This window comes from Triturus cristatus, chromosome 6 (assembly GCF_964204655.1).
Source record: "Triturus cristatus chromosome 6, aTriCri1.1, whole genome shotgun sequence".
NCBI lineage: Eukaryota > Metazoa > Chordata > Amphibia > Caudata > Salamandridae > Triturus > Triturus cristatus.
In genome coordinates, this window is record NC_140589.1 from 20,198,322 (window position 1) to 20,214,055 (window position 15,734).

Here is a 15,734-nt window from a genome sequence, read left to right on the forward strand (position 1 = left end):
GTCTCTTCCTTAAAACTGTTTTAGTTCCTTTGGATCAGCAGAAGTTTTGACAAGGTTTATAAACTCATAAATTGTACCAACAAAGCATTATTGTTTTTACTGAAAAAGGGAGAAAGAAAATAAGAAAGTGAACAAAGAGAGAAAAAGTATGGGGGTGCAATAGCGGGAAAATACAATAATAATGTGTGCTTGTCTTAGAGATACACACTTAAAGAACGACGAATCGGAGAAATACAAGAGATGACTAAAAAATGTAATTTGGAGTGGCTACATTGAGACTTATAATAGGGTAGACATTGCAGATGTGGAAACAGGTTTTCAGGGGAGAATGGCGCTTGCAAAAAATGTATAGATTTATGTATGGATGCAATAGCCCTGGATACACTTTTTCCACTAATACTGCTCATACTAAAATATCATGTTCTTTTGGACGTGAACAGCAAGGCTACATCTTCAGAGCAGGGCGCAGGCTGTGTTCCACTGCTCGAGGGCTGCCTTATGATCTAAGTATTCTATGATGCTCTAGCCCCTCTGTCTGGTAAGAGTCAGTCATCGAGGATCGAGGTGTAACGAAGCCTGTACGTCACACAGTCAGATGCGAGATGTTAAATGTCGCTATATGGACGGGAAGGTAGATGCAACCGAAATATAGAAGCGGCGGCCATTGTGCTATACCACTCCCTCTCTGTCATCTGCTCTGCATTTGCTAAGTAATCACTTTCTGCAGACCCTAGCTAGGCGCGGTGCATGTCTTTCACAAATGTGCACGAGGAGTAGGTAGTTTGTTGTAAAACTCTCAGACCAGCATGTGTCGTTGTTAGAGGCGCGTGCTGGATGTGTGGGTGTGCCTTTGCATCGGGGCTCAGGGCTCGGAATAGCTGCTGCAGTCTGCGCTGCTAGCTGACTCCTGGCACGCCGTGGTAGCCTAGGCGACTGCTACAGAGAGGAGGGCGGGGCGAGGAGATAGGGGAGGGAATGGATAGTGGGAGGAAAGGTAGGAAGAGGGGCACGTGAAGGGGCAAGGAAAGGAGGAGAGGAAGAGGGTGGGTGGGTGCAAAGGAGGTTAGAGTGTGAATAAGGTTGAAAGAAGGGAGTGCGTGCAGAGGCGGTAAGAGCGACGAAATAAGGATAGAAGGTGTTTGGGCCACGGATGGCGTACAGCAAGTAAGAGGGTCTGTTTGAATGGGCAGAGGGACAAACACAGGGACAAAGGGGGGAGGGTGCAAGGGAAAGAAGGTGCAAGGCAGACAGAGAAGTGTGATTGAGAGGCGGAGCCGGTGGTTTAAAGCAAAAGAGGAGGAACAATGAATGATACAACAGAAGATGAGAGGGAGACGAACTAAAAACAAGCATTGGCCACACGGCCGTGACAGTGACACGGCAGCGCGGCCCACGAAAGTGAAAGTGATCGCGATCAAAGACAGATGGCGGCTGCTCGCGTGCATGCTCGCGTGAAAGCAAGCGCTAGGCCACCGAAAGCCTGTGGCAGCACTTTGAAAACCCACACACTAAATTTCTCGCAGAGCAGCGCATGCGCGAGCTCAGCGAGACCTAAAAACTAAACATTAGTAACAGTGTTACACAGTGAAACGAGTTACTAGAGAATAGCAAATAAAGACGCATAAAACAAAGTTACACATTAGTATGAAATTACTAGAGCATGGCGTAACAAAGACGACAAAATATCCTAAGGGGCAAAGAAGGTAAGAAGGGGAGATGTAAAAATGGGTAAGGAAAGCAGCTGTTTGGAAATGGAGAACAATTTGTTTTGAGAGAAATGCAAATGTTTGTTTTTTAAGGATTTGGGCACTAATCATTGGTCGTACAGTTTGTGTCATCGATAAGGCAATAGAATGGTTGAAAGATCAAACATATTTGTTCGTGAATGTGTAAGGTGGTGAGTGACATTTCTGTACAGGATGCTTTAAGAACCATGTTATGGTCTTTCCGGGATACTTCACATTATATTCATTACTTCCGTACAGAGTATTGAGAGGAAGAGAGGCACAATATTCTTCGAGAATGAGAAGTTGATTAGCAGAAGAATAATGTGCTGTGTCCTGTCTTGTGTGCTGTTTAGTGTCTGCTGTCTGTGAGGTAATGTCGAACTCTGTACTTCCGTGGATTCCACCAGTTATTTGAAAGAGCTCTGGATGGCTGGAGATGGTTGGTGTCCGTGTGCTTCTGGTGGGTTGCTGGTACATGTAACTTTCTTAATAAGTCTACTTAAATCTATATCTGTGTGTGCACCTCTGTTCAGTTTAACAATCCGGCTGGTTAATAATGAACTCAATTGCAATCCTATCCAGATTCTTTTGTTTTCTGAAGTAGTGAACCAGAAAAATGATCCATCTGTGGTGGACCTGCAGCGTTTTGTGTGATCGAGGGTTTGTGATCAACAGAGGTATAACTTGGAAAAACAGTGGACTGTCTCACATTGCTGGTTGATGTCCACTATGAAGCACCATGTCACAAACAGACTATGACATGCCATGCTGCAAAATCCATGGCATGCCTCCAGTTCAGGGCTGGAGATGTCACAATGTCTCTGACATTTGCCAGCTCTGGGGGAGAAAAATACCATTTGATAATGGGAAGCCTTGATGCTGCATATGTGCTTGTAGTATTGCGAGCTTGCTGACTGTGGCGGTGGGGCAGAAGCTGCAAGCTGTGTTATGGTGGAGAGTGACTAGTGAGCAAAGCAGAAATCTGTCTGTCTATCATTCATCTGTGTGTGGGATGTTTCGCTTGTATTGTTGACCATGGGATAAGACAATAATTAAACTTAAAACAATTGGCGGAGGGCTACAGTGAATCTCATTGGATGAGGCCTAGACATGTAATGTGGAAATACTGTGCCAACAAGAAGATAATGTGTTTTTTCACAGCAGTATGTACTGTTGCACAGATGATACCTTTTTGTCAGGCTTAAAGAATGATTTCAATAACATATGGGGTATTAATGAAGTTTCCGAGATAGTCTCTGCCGCGGTAAGAGCTGGACTAAAATGTGCCATCTGTCAAGGCACACCTACTTTGCCATCCTTCACACACAACTGAATGCACTGTATCTCTTGCTCCGTAGGTGAGGCCCTCAGAGTATGTCCACAATGGTTTACCCAAGAGAAGAGAAGCTGGAGAAACTATCACAGGAGGAGATCATCTCCAACACCAAGCTGGTGATCCAGGGCCTGGAGGCCTTGAAGAATGAGCACAACTCCATCCTGCACAGCCTGCTGGAGACCATCAAGTGTCTCAAGAAAGATGAAGAGGCAAACCTTGTGCACGAGAAATCCAGCCTCCTGCGCAAGTCGGTGGAAATGATCGAGCTGGGCCTCGGCGAGGCACAGGTGAGACAGTCAGCGGGATAGACACAGTGGTCTGGAGGGGCTTGGGCGAGGATTTCAGTTCTGGGTGAGGCACTTACTTGAAGCTGTAGTAAGTGTTGGCTTTAGACATAACTAGGACTCTAGGGATCTCTGTGCTGGATATCTCTGTGGACATCATCTTTGTGATTCCATGAGTAAATCTACCAGGATTAGGATGCAGATGACCTTTATGCCTGCCCATTACGCACCCCAGTAGTTCTCCATTCACTTGGAATCTGGAGGCAAACACGGCTTAAAGAGGTTAATGAATCCTCCTGCATGTTCTTGTTGGGAAGTGAGCATTCCTGGGAGTTGACATGTCATTCCAAAGACGCGAGTCTTCACAGCGGTTCCCATTCAACAGGTGAGAAGTGATGTCTGAAGGAGACCACACACACGACAGTTAGGAAGTAACCTTTCCTCAGGTTTGATTGACGCTTATGGTAAGTGATTGAGCTCTCTGAAGGACTACATGGGACGTACATCTGTAGGACAGTAAGTTACTGCTGTTGACTGAGTCCTATGTGGGACTCCAATGTCCCTTACAGGAGGTAAGCATGCTTGTAGGGTCTCTGATGGGAAGTGAGTCCCGTAGGGAGCTCTTTTGTCAGATGGCCTTGGTACACACTGGTCTCATTCTGTGGTCTGGTATTAGATGACCGTATTTGGCTAGACCCAGGGAAATTTAAATTACGGTGGCATGATTTTGCAACATTTTAAATTCCATTTGTAATGCAAAACGCCTGAGCTTATGCCACGCTGTTCATGTAAAAATCCCGTCAGGAGTAAAATGAACAAACAGAATAGAATGCAAGCAGCTGTTGTTCATGTAAAGCGTCATTGCACTATTTTCTTTAGCACAAAATGTGATCTTGCATCAAGAATATGCAAGATGATGCATTTTGGGCTGAAAAGTAGCACAAAATGCCAGTCCGGCATTTTGTGTAATTAGTCATAATATTTTGAACATTTCACATAATATCTGCAACTTCTCGCCCCATGTTGGGGCTGCATGTGGTTGGTTTCACCTCCCCTCCCATGTCACTGGGTTCAGCCATTCCTTTCTCAAGTGGTTGCGGGGATAAAAACAATGGCTTCTGCCCTTCCGCTCAGGTGATGATGGCCTTGTCGAACCACCTGAATGCAGTGGAGTCAGAGAAGCAGAAGTTGCGGGCGCAGGTGCGCCGCTTATGCCAGGAGAACCAGTGGCTCCGGGACGAGCTGGCCAACACCCAACAGAAACTGCAGCGCAGTGAACAGACGGTGGCACAGCTGGAGGAGGAGAAGAAACATCTGGAGTTCATGAACCAGCTCAAGAAGTACGATGAGGACATCTCGCCTTCGGTAAGAATTCTCTTCACTGCCACCGATGTATGCTTCTTCTTTCGACACTTGTTGCTAAAGCAAGAATACAACTAAAGGGAGAATGCTCCTGGTGCATGATTGATGACTTATGGTGGGGGAAGAGTGTTTTGGTGGAGGATAGATGATTCATGGCGGAGCAGAATACACGTGTCACAAAGAGTGTGGTTCCATGGTACACAATATATCTCAGTGGTGTGGAGACTAGGGCTAGGTTACTGGATAGAACTCTCACAGTAGGAGAGAGCAGGGTCATAGTAAGGATAGATGACTCAGAAAGGGGAGATTACTGCCGTGTTACTGGTTGTGACTCCCGGGGGGGAAGAGTAGGGCTGCATTACAGGATAGATGACTCCCAGTTTGAGTAGGGATTGTAAAACAGGATAGCAGTGTCATAGTGAGGAGTGCAGGGCCAGGCTCAACATATAGGATTCTCAGTGGGGAACACAGAGCTGTTGTGGTAAATGATGGATGGCCCCCAGTGGCAGAGAATCTAGGACTCACCTGCTGGGCAGAGTAGGGTCTAGTACAGAATAGATGTGTGCTGGCGGTGGAAGGTAGGTTCATTGTGCAGGATAGATGCCTTAAGGAGAATAAGCACTTGATACAGGTTCAGTAACTCACCATAAACGGTGTAGGCCTGTAGTACAGGATGGATGACTTGCGGCAAAGAGAGCAGAACAATATTACAGAATTGATGACTCCTGACGGGTGAGAGTATGGTAGTGGTACAGGATGGATGACACCTGTTGAGTGAGAGTACTGTAGTGGTACAGGATGGATGACTCCTGTCGAGTACTGTAGTGATACAGGATGGATGACTCCTGTCGAGTGAGAGTACGGTAGTGGTACAGGATGGATGACTCCTGTCGAGTGAGAGTACGGTAGTGGTACAGGATGGATGACTCCTGTCGAGTGAGAGTACGGTAGTGGTACAGGATGGATGACTCCTGTCGAGTGAGAGTACTGTAGTGATACAGGATGGATGACTCCTGTTGAGTGAGAGTACTGTAGTGATACAGGATGGATGACTCCTGTCGAGTGAGAGTACTGTAGTGGTACAGGATGGATGACTCCTGTTGAGTGAGAGTACTGTAGTGATACAGGATGGATGACTCCTGTCGAGTGAGAGTACTGTAGTGGTACAGGATGGATGACTCCTGTCGAGTGAGAGTACGGTAGTGGTACAGGATGGATGGTTGAGTGAGAGTACTGTAGTGGTACAGGATGGATGACTCCTGACGGGTGAGAGTACGGTAGTGGTACAGGATGGATGACTCCTGTTGAGTGAGAGTACTGTAGTGGTACAGGATGGATGACTCCTGTTGAGTGAGAGTACTGTAGTGGTACAGGATGGATGACTCCTGTTGAGTGAGAGTACTGTAGTGGTACAGGATGGATGACTCCTGTTGAGTGAGAGTACTGTAGTGGTACAGGATGGATGACTCCTGACGGGTGAGAGTACGGTAGTGGTACAGGATGGATGACTCCTGTCGAGTGAGAGTACTGTAGTGATACAGGATGGATGACTCCTGTCGAGCGAGAGTACGGTAGTGATACAGGATGGATGACTCCTGTTGAGTGGGAGTACTGTAGTGATACAGGATGGATGACTCCTGTCGAGTGAGAGTACTGTAGCGGTACAGGATGGATGACTCCTGTCGAGTGAGAGTACTGTAGTGGTACAGGATGGATGACTCCTGTTGAGTGAGAGTACTGTAGTGATACAGGATGGATGACTCCTGTCGAGTGAGAGTACTGTAGTGGTACAGGATGGATGACTCCTGTCGAGTGAGAGTACGGTAGTGGTACAGGATGGATGGTTGAGTGAGAGTACTGTAGTGGTACAGGATGGATGACTCCTGACGGGTGAGAGTACGGTAGTGGTACAGGATGGATGACTCCTGTTGAGTGAGAGTACTGTAGTGGTACAGGATGGATGACTCCTGTTGAGTGAGAGTACTGTAGTGGTACAGGATGGATGACTCCTGTTGAGTGAGAGTACTGTAGTGGTACAGGATGGATGACTCCTGTTGAGTGGGAGTACTGTAGTGATACAGGATGGATGACTCCTGTCGAGTGAGAGTACTGTAGTGATACAGGATGGATGACTCCTGTCGAGTGAGAGTACTGTAGTGGTACAGGATGGATGACTCCTGTTGAGTGAGAGTACTGTAGTGATACAGGATGGATGACTCCTGTTGAGTGAGAGTACTGTAGTGATACAGGATGGATGACTCCTGTCGAGTGAGAGTACTGTAGTGGTACAGGATGGATGACTCCTGTCGGGTGAGAGTACTGTAGCGGTACAGGATGGATGACTCCTGTCGAGCGAGAGTACGGTAGTGATACAGGATGGATGACTCCTGTTGAGTGAGAGTACTGTAGTGATACAGGATGGATGACTCCTGTTGAGTGAGAGTACTGTAGTGGTACAGGATGGATGACTCCTGTTGAGTGAGAGTACTGTAGTGGTACAGGATGGATGACTCCTGTTGAGTGAGAGTACTGTAGTGGTACAGGATGGATGACTCCTGTTGAGTGAGAGTACTGTAGTGGTACAGGATGGATGACTCCTGTTGAGTGAGAGTACTGTAGTGGTACAGGATGGATGACTCCTGTCGAGTGAGAGTACTGTAGCGGTACAGGATGGATGACTCCTGTCGAGCGAGAGTACGGTAGTGATACAGGATGGATGACTCCTGTCGAGCGAGAGTATGGTAGTGATACAGGATGGATGACTCCTGTCGAGTGAGAGTACTGTAGTGGTACAGGATGGATGGTTGAGTGAGAGTACTGTAGTGGTACAGGATGGATGACTCCTGTTGAGTGAGAGTACTGTAGTGGTACAGGATGGATGACTCCTGTTGAGTGAGAGTACTGTAGTGGTACAGGATGGATGACTCCTGTTGAGTGAGAGTACTGTAGTGGTACAGGATGGATGACTCCTGTTGAGTGAGAGTACTGTAGTGGTACAGGATGGATGACTCCTGACGGGTGAGAGTACGGTAGTGGTACAGGATGGATGACTCCTGTCGAGTGAGAGTACTGTAGTGATACAGGATGGATGACTCCTGTCGAGCGAGAGTACGGTAGTGATATAGGATGGATGACTCCTGTTGAGTGGGAGTACTGTAGTGATACAGGATGGATGACTCCTGTCGAGTGAGAGTACTGTAGCGGTACAGGATGGATGACTCCTGTCGAGTGAGAGTACTGTAGTGGTACAGGATGGATGACTCCTGTCGAGCGAGAGTACGGTAGTGATACAGGATGGATTACTCCTGTCGAGTGAGAGTACGGTAGTGGTACAGGATGGATGAGTCCATGTGGAAAGAGTATTGCCGTAATACAGGATAAGTGGCTCACTTTTGGGGGAGTATACTTGCGGTACAGCATAGAAGACTCATCTTGGTGACAAGTGAATCTAGCTGACTTGGCTGTATTGGAATAGGGCTGCGGCACAGTGGAAGTGTCTGCCTCTGTGAAGGCAGAATAGTAGTCCAAAGCAAATGGGATTCGGTTAAAGCAAGATCTCCTGAATTCTACTTCCATGAATGTTTTACACTTTATCCAACTAAAAATTATTATTATATTTTCTGTCTCTCAGGAGGAGAAGGAGGGAGATTCCACCAAAGAGACCTTGGACGATCTGTTCCCGAATGAGGAGGAAGATAATGGCCAAGGAAGTAAGTGTGTGTGTTTCTGCTGATCTTGTCTCAGGCCATGTCCACTGCACCTGCCCAGCTGTGAGCACCAGGCCATGCCCACTGCACCTCTCCATCTGTGAACCTCAGTCCATGTCCACTGCACCTGCCCAGCTGTGAGCACCAGGCCATGCCCACTGTACCTCTCCATCTGTGAACCTCAGTCCATGTCCACTGCACATGCCCAACTGTGAGCACTAGGCCGTGTCCACTGTACCTCTTTATCTGTGCACCTTAGGCCGTGCCTTGCACTTGCCCAACTGTGAGCACCAGTCCCTGCCCATCGCACCGCTACATCTGTGAACCTCAGGCCATGTCCACTGCACCTGCCCAGATGTGAGCACCAGACCATGGCCATTGTACCTCTCCATCTGTGAACCTCAGGCCATGTCTTGCACTTGCCCAACTGTGAACACTAGGCCGTGTTCACTCCACCTGCCTACTGCACAGGCCTTGAGTCCCAGGCCGTATCCATTGCACAACCCCATCTGTAAGACCCAGGCGGTGTCCATTGTACCGCCCCATGTGCAAACCCCAGGCCGTGTCTATTGTACCTCCCTAACTAGGACCCCCAAACCCCATTGTATCTCCCCATCTGTGAGCCTCAAGCAGTGTCCATTCTGCCAGGTGTTATGAGCTCCGGACCATATCCATTTCACTTCCCCGTATGAGTGCCATTTAACCCCTCATCAGTGAGCCCCGGGACATGTCCATTGCAGCCCCAATCTGTGAGCCGCAGGACGTATCCATTGTACCCCCCCATCTGTGAGCCCCAGGATGTGTTCATTGTACCCCTATCTGTTAACCCCCAGGACGAGTCCATTGCACCCCCCCATCTGTGAGGCGAAGTATGTGCGATGAGTGCTGATTTTTACGATTTTGCAGTTTTACATAATGTGTTGTAGTTTTGTTCATGAACTTTTACTTTGTGTTCCGTTGGTTGTTCATTGGAGGGATGGGGGATATGATATGAATTTAATATATAGAACTCTTCTGTATCAACGTTCTTGGTACGATTAGACTCGACTGTAGAAATTCCATTCCTGAGCAGTTAACCACTGACTGGAGTGGAAGGACCGCGATCATGTCATATTCACATTGGAAGTGCCCTCTCGGTGACGAGCTCTGGTCCCGCATCTCAAGCATTACTTTGGAGGTGTTTTATAAGGATATTGGAGCCAAGACATTTGTTGTTTTTATGGACATTTGTGTACTCCTAGATTTGACTCGGCCTATGTCATAATTCCGCCACCGGTTTCCTGCACTGCCTAATTCAGCATTTGTGCAGTAGTTACTGCCTTGCAGAAAAAACTTTTTTCTGTTGGTGACTGTGACTCAAAGGTGAAACGGAGCGCGTACATCAGCTTATGTATCTTGAGGACCTCCCAAGTGAGACTCTTTGTGACTCAACTTCTTTGATCCACGTCGGTGTTTGCTTGTGATATTGTCGCCTTTGGAAACATGTAAAGAGTAGGGCTCGATTAACTGCTTGTTCAGCCTCGAGCCATACATGCCTGATGGGCAGATTCATTAGGACTGAGAGCGAGGTGATCCTCCTGCTAGTTGCTGTCGGGCGTACAACAGTGTGGGTTGAACAGAACTCTTGCATGCTGGGAGCATTTATAAATGAAGCAACTTCTTTAGCAGGACATATTTAGCTCTTACCATCTTTGTCATTTGTCCGGCATTTATTCCCGACGCACTGTGACTATGGAGGCAAATTTGATATGGTGATGGGCCACACTTGCTTCAAAGGAAACAACCTTAAGCAAGTTCACTTCCTCATTAAACCAGATTATACCATGGAACAGACGATCATTTAATGAACCTCGAAGATAAAAGGAATTGTGTTGGTTCAGCTAAAAACCATACTGTATAATTTTACAGCTATGTCTTTTTCTGCAGCCACTTTTTCCTCACCTCGGGAACTGTTGAGCACACAATGGCACCAACCACATCAGTGATACTCCCACTCGCATTCGTGGTACTTCTTGGCAATTCATCCATGGAATGGGACAAGTGGGTAGACATGTTTGATAATTACTCTGAGGAGATGGACGGACAAGACTTCAGGCCGCAGAGGAAAAAGCACCATTCCTTGGTGCTCCTGGAATGGAAGCCCAGTGTGTATTTCTTTATTTACCTATTTGCCTGGACAATCATGGTCAACCAATAGCTGATAACCTGTAAGGAAGCGAGGCAAAGACTTAACGATATGTTTGCTAAAGAAACAAATATAGTAGGGGGCACTAGGTGGCGCACGACCAAGATGGCTGAACGCCTGTGAGGCTCCGGCTGCTTGGCACCTAATCCTTTAATTATCCTCTGCCTCTGCGCTCCGTTTTGAAGTAGTACTGTGGGATTGCCAACCCCTACACAACTGCTGCCTCTGGTGTGAATTTCGAGTGAAAGCGGGGCTCCATGTGGATACTGGAGCTGCCTCAACTGAGGGGCGGGAGGCACTGATGAATCATCTGGAGCTCGGCCTGGCATTGGAGATCATTTGAGTGCCGCTGCTCCCACGTGGTCGGTGGGCCGTATTGGAGCTCACGCGCCTTGCGGTGTGGCGCTCCCGCTATTGCTGCTGCAGTAGCTATCGCTGCCTGCTCCTGCCATTCCGACGCTGTGGGGACAGTGAGTGCGCCGCGGGCGGGCCCTCGCCTCGCACTGCGGCCCACGCTAACAGACCTTGGCGGCGCGGGCTGCCTGTGATGTTCCGGAGCGACGGACCCGCCTGGTAAGAGGAGTCGCCGGTTCCGCGCAAGTCCCCACTACAGCGCTGCCACGAACTGATTTGGGCCTTCGTCACACCATCAGCTTGCACATTCAAAGCGGACTGGCCCCACGACACCGGGCCCTGCCCATCGGCCTCGACTGCACTTCGCCCAACCAAAGCGCCTTCATCTGCTGTGCTCAGCGGCTGTCCCTGGCCCACGCCTGGGCTGACTTGTCATTCACAGGCCCTCAATGGTATTGGCCCTTCGTCGGCGCCAGCGACTCCCCGGGTGGGCCCCGGTGGGTCCCCAGGAAGGCACTGCCACAAACTGTTTTGGCCTTCGCCGCGCCACCCGCCTGCACGTTTTCAGTGAACCGGCCTCCCGGCGCCGGGCCCTGCACGGTGGCCCCGACTTCGCTTAGCCCAGCCAACATACCTTCATCTGTTGACCTCCGTGGCGGTCCCTGGCCCACGCTTAGACACACTCCTTCAAGTTGCTGCGGTCTGCAGCTTGGGCTGCCTAATCATCGCCGGAGCTCGACTGTGGCTGGTGTAGGGTGCGCTGCCACCTCCGCGGCTTGCCCAGCAGACCCTTCATTGTATCGGCCTTTGCCGGGGCCGGCGGCTCCCCATGCGGTCCCCTGCGGTGAATTACATCCTGGTCTGGTTGGGCCTTTCGAGGCTACTGTGGGGGCACGGTAGCGGCTAAGTTCCGTGGACATACCGGCGCTCCTCGTATCTTCCTCTCTCTGACTGCAGCGGATTGCTGCCCCCGTCCACGCCTGCAGGCCCTAGACCCTCGATGCTGTTATGGGGAAGCCAGACGGCCGACAATCCGGACTAGTATTTGAGGCCAAGAAGGTTGCCACGCGATCGACGCCGGAAGACTCAACCCTGGCGGCTGGGGAAGCGTTGCAGTCGCAGCCCTCAGCCCAGGGCGATGAGGTTAAAGCGCAACTCCTGGCCCTACAGCATAGCATGTCTGACTTATCAGGAAAGATGGACACCATGAACTCTTGCCTGGATTTTCTAGTCCAGAAGGTGGACAAACACGACGGGCAGCTTAAGGAGGCCGAGCGGCACATATCGGACAATGAGGATGCTACCTCGCAGAGGCACGTGGCACAGATGGATAAACTCCTAAAGGTGATGGCCCCCAAAAATTAAGACTTAGAAGCCCGCAGCCGCCGGAACAACATCCGGATTATGGGCATTCCGGAGAGCACCAATACGGGCCGCATGGAGGAGTATGTTGAGCGGCTGCTGCGTGGCGCCAGTGAAGGGAACCCTTTCTCGGTCCAGTTCATCGTGGAGCGGGCTTATCGCTCACTGGGGCTGCGCCCCCTGCCTGGTGGGCACCCCAGGCCGATTGTGGCCCAACTCCTTATTTACCGTGATCGGGACGCGGCCCTGAAACTTGCAAGGGAGCATAAGAACTTACAGCATGATGGAGTAGAGTTCACTATTTTCCCTGACTTCACCGTCGCAGTCCAGGAGGCGCGCCGCAAATACCTGGAAGTCAAACAAAAACTCCGCAAGGCTCAAATTGAGTACGCCCTTCTATACCCAGCACGCCACTGAGTCTCCCATCGTGGGAAAAGCACCATCTTCACGAACCCGCACCAGGTGGAGAAATTCCTGAAGTCGCTTCCCCGACACTCCCCTGGTGGGGCGGCGAGTGGCCGCACCTCCAGATCAGACTCCCCTTCGGCGGATTGAAGACTCTCTCAAGTCGGTGGACAGAGATGGGAACTCCTGGAGTCCTCGACGTGCTGTCTCTGCTCCGCCTCCTGGCTGCTGCTGCGGCTGGGCCTCCATACCAAGCCCACAGTGCACCCTTGCTGGGACCTTTGATCTACCGCCTACTGGATGGATGCAGATAAGTACTCATTTGACCTGTTCGCTAGAAGCGATCTCCTTCTCTTTTAGCTGTTTGTAACCATGCTTCCTCATAGCAGATGGTAACCCCATATGTAGAGCCAAGTACCCCTCCCTCTTCCCTGCCTGGTTCCTGCCCCCTTGGGACACGGAGACTTTGGCCAAACTGGGCTGCGGGAAGGGAGGTTTCCGTGTAGCCCTGGTGACCCCCCCATGGGTGTTCCCCCCCCCCCCCCCCCCTACTCTCTGTGGCTCTTCCATGGGCTGATTGTTCGATCTTTCTTTTTTTATGTTCTTTTCTGGTCTTCAGGGGTCTTGACGGAGAGGGACACTCCCAGCACGATTGGGGTGCTGTTGTGGGTGGTGGTGGGCGGGGTAATCTTATCGCAGACTAAAGGTTCCAACATCGTACATCTCCAGACATATCCGTCAGCACCCGTCGCGGCATATTCATGCCATACTTTTCATAAGGTATCCACTATTAGAACATTCACTACACTACTGTGCCATCGAACACGGATCCATTGCGCATAAACCTGCTCACATGGAATGTTGGAGACCTGGGGGACCCCCGGAAGTGTCGTCAACTCAGCAGATCTTGACAGACATCACATTCATATAGCGATGCTTCAGGAGACTCCTACTGACCCCCATAGGTCGCCCTGTTTTGGGAGTAGGTGGGCATCAGTCAGGGTCTTCTCCTCCTACTCCTCATATTCGCGAGGTACACTTATACTTGTCAAGAGGGGTGTTCCTTTCGTGTTGGGTGGCACGCTGGGTGACCACTCTGAAAGGCACTACATACTCTGTGGTGTCCTGGGAACACAGTAAGTCACACTGGTCAGTTGTTACGGTCCAAACGTTGATGACCCTGACTATTACACCGCACTCTGGGGGCAAATCTTGAACGTGTGCTCGACCCATATACTTTGGGGTGGGGACCTGAATACGGCTCTGTCCTGCACTGGATCGCTCTCCTGCCATGCCCCACCACTATACTAAAACCCAAGGCACGCGGACCTCCTCTTGGCACACAGGCTTATAGACACGTGGAGGCACAACCACCCGGGGAAGAAGGGGGGCACTTATTACACCACGGCTCGCACTGCCTGGTCGCGCCTTGATTACTGGTTGGTCTCACGTGGGGTGGGGCCGTGGATGGTTGTCACCACCCACATGGCCAGAACACTCTCAGACCATGCACCCGTACTCCTACAGGTGACCCCCCCCCCCCCCCCCCCGAACTCCATCGCTTCCCCCTTCAGTTGGAGGCTAGTACCTGAAGCACTATTGAACGCGGTTTTCCGAGCGGAACTTGGTGTGGAGATTTCAGATTTTGTTCACCGTAACAGGTGTTCAGTTACCAGCATGGGCATCCTCTGGGACGCTTTCAAGGTCACCCTTCGAGGCTTCTGCATGGCAAAGAGCTTTGGTGTCCTCCGTGACATCCGGTGGGAGCTGCGCCGACTGGAAGGGGAGCTCAAGCGGTTAGAGGCGGACATGTGGCTCGACACGTCGGGCACTCAAGCAGCCGCGATGTGGGACAAACTCACAGAATATACGGAGGCAGCCGAGCATGAGACTCGCTTTCGGGGCAAATATTTCATTACGCGCCGGTCCGGGGAGGGGGAGAGGCCGAAAGGGCGCTAGCCGCAGAGGTGCAACAGCCTCGATTCTCTAACTATATTCTCGATATTCTGGATGCTGAGGGGGCGCGCCACAGGGACAGTCGCAGCATTTTGCTTGCCTTCACCTCCTTTTATGAGGAACTGTACACTTCCAGCCAAGCTGAGCCCCCCGATTTTTCCTCCTTTTTTCAAGACATCTCTCTGGGCTTGCTGGGGAACTTTCAACGTGAATTTTTGGATGCGCCTTTTGAGGGAGACTAATTCCGGGAGGCAATCATGAAAATGAAATCTGGGAAGGCCCCGGGCTCCGATGGCCTACCAGTGGATTTTTACAAGGCCTACATGGAGCAGTTAATACCTATATTATGGGAGGTCTACGAGGAGGCTTTGGAGGCTCGGATTCACCCGGATACCATGAGAGAAGCACTTATCGTCTCCCTACTGAAGCCCGGCAAGCCCGCAGGCCCCTGTCCCTTATCAATACCGACGCAAAGATCCTCGCGAAACTCTTAGCAAACTGGCTGAGTCTCCTGATGGCGAAACTGGTGCCCGCAGGCCCCTGTCCCTTATCAATACCGACGCAAAGATCCTCGCGAAACTCTTAGCAAACTGGCTGAGTCTCCTGATGGCGAAACTGGTGCTGCCCGACCAGGCAGGTTTCATACCGGGGAGGGCGACCTCCCATAACCTACGCACTTTGTTCTCCGTTATGCACAACGTCGATCCCCAACTGGTTCTCGTGGCGGTCTTCTTGGACACCACGAAGACCTTTGACTCGGTGGAGTGGGACTACCTGTTCACCACCCTTCAGAACATGGGCCTTTCTGTTGGGTTTCTTTCCTGGATACGTCTGCTTTACAGTTCCCCCACAGCCAGGGTGAAAATAAAGGGGCATATCTCCCCATCCATTAGGCTTACGAGGGGCACCCGTCAGGGATGCCCACTCTCGCCACTTCTCTTCGCCCTTGTAATGGAACCCCTCGTGGCGAAACTCAGGCAACATCATTAAGAGAGAGCCCTTAGGTGCTTTCTCCGTCCCATATTGATTTCTTTATAGGCGGATGACGTTACACTC

The 15,734-nt window shown here is 50.5% G+C and overlaps 1 protein-coding gene across 8 annotated transcripts in view; it reads left to right on the forward strand.

Annotated features, from left to right (window-relative positions):
* The window catches only part of KLC4 (kinesin light chain 4), a 595,564-nt gene that overhangs the window by 153,770 nt on the left and 426,060 nt on the right, over window positions 1–15,734 (forward strand). For all 8 annotated transcript variants that reach the window (XM_085610149.1, XM_085610151.1, XM_085610153.1 and 5 more), the window contains exons 2-4: window positions 3,086–3,350; window positions 4,482–4,712; window positions 8,341–8,419. In XM_085610149.1, the coding sequence (XP_085466275.1) occupies window positions 3,102–3,350; window positions 4,482–4,712; window positions 8,341–8,419 (559 nt within the window). In that variant the 5' untranslated portion in view covers window positions 3,086–3,101. The remainder of the gene's footprint in view (window positions 1–3,085; window positions 3,351–4,481; window positions 4,713–8,340; window positions 8,420–15,734) is intronic.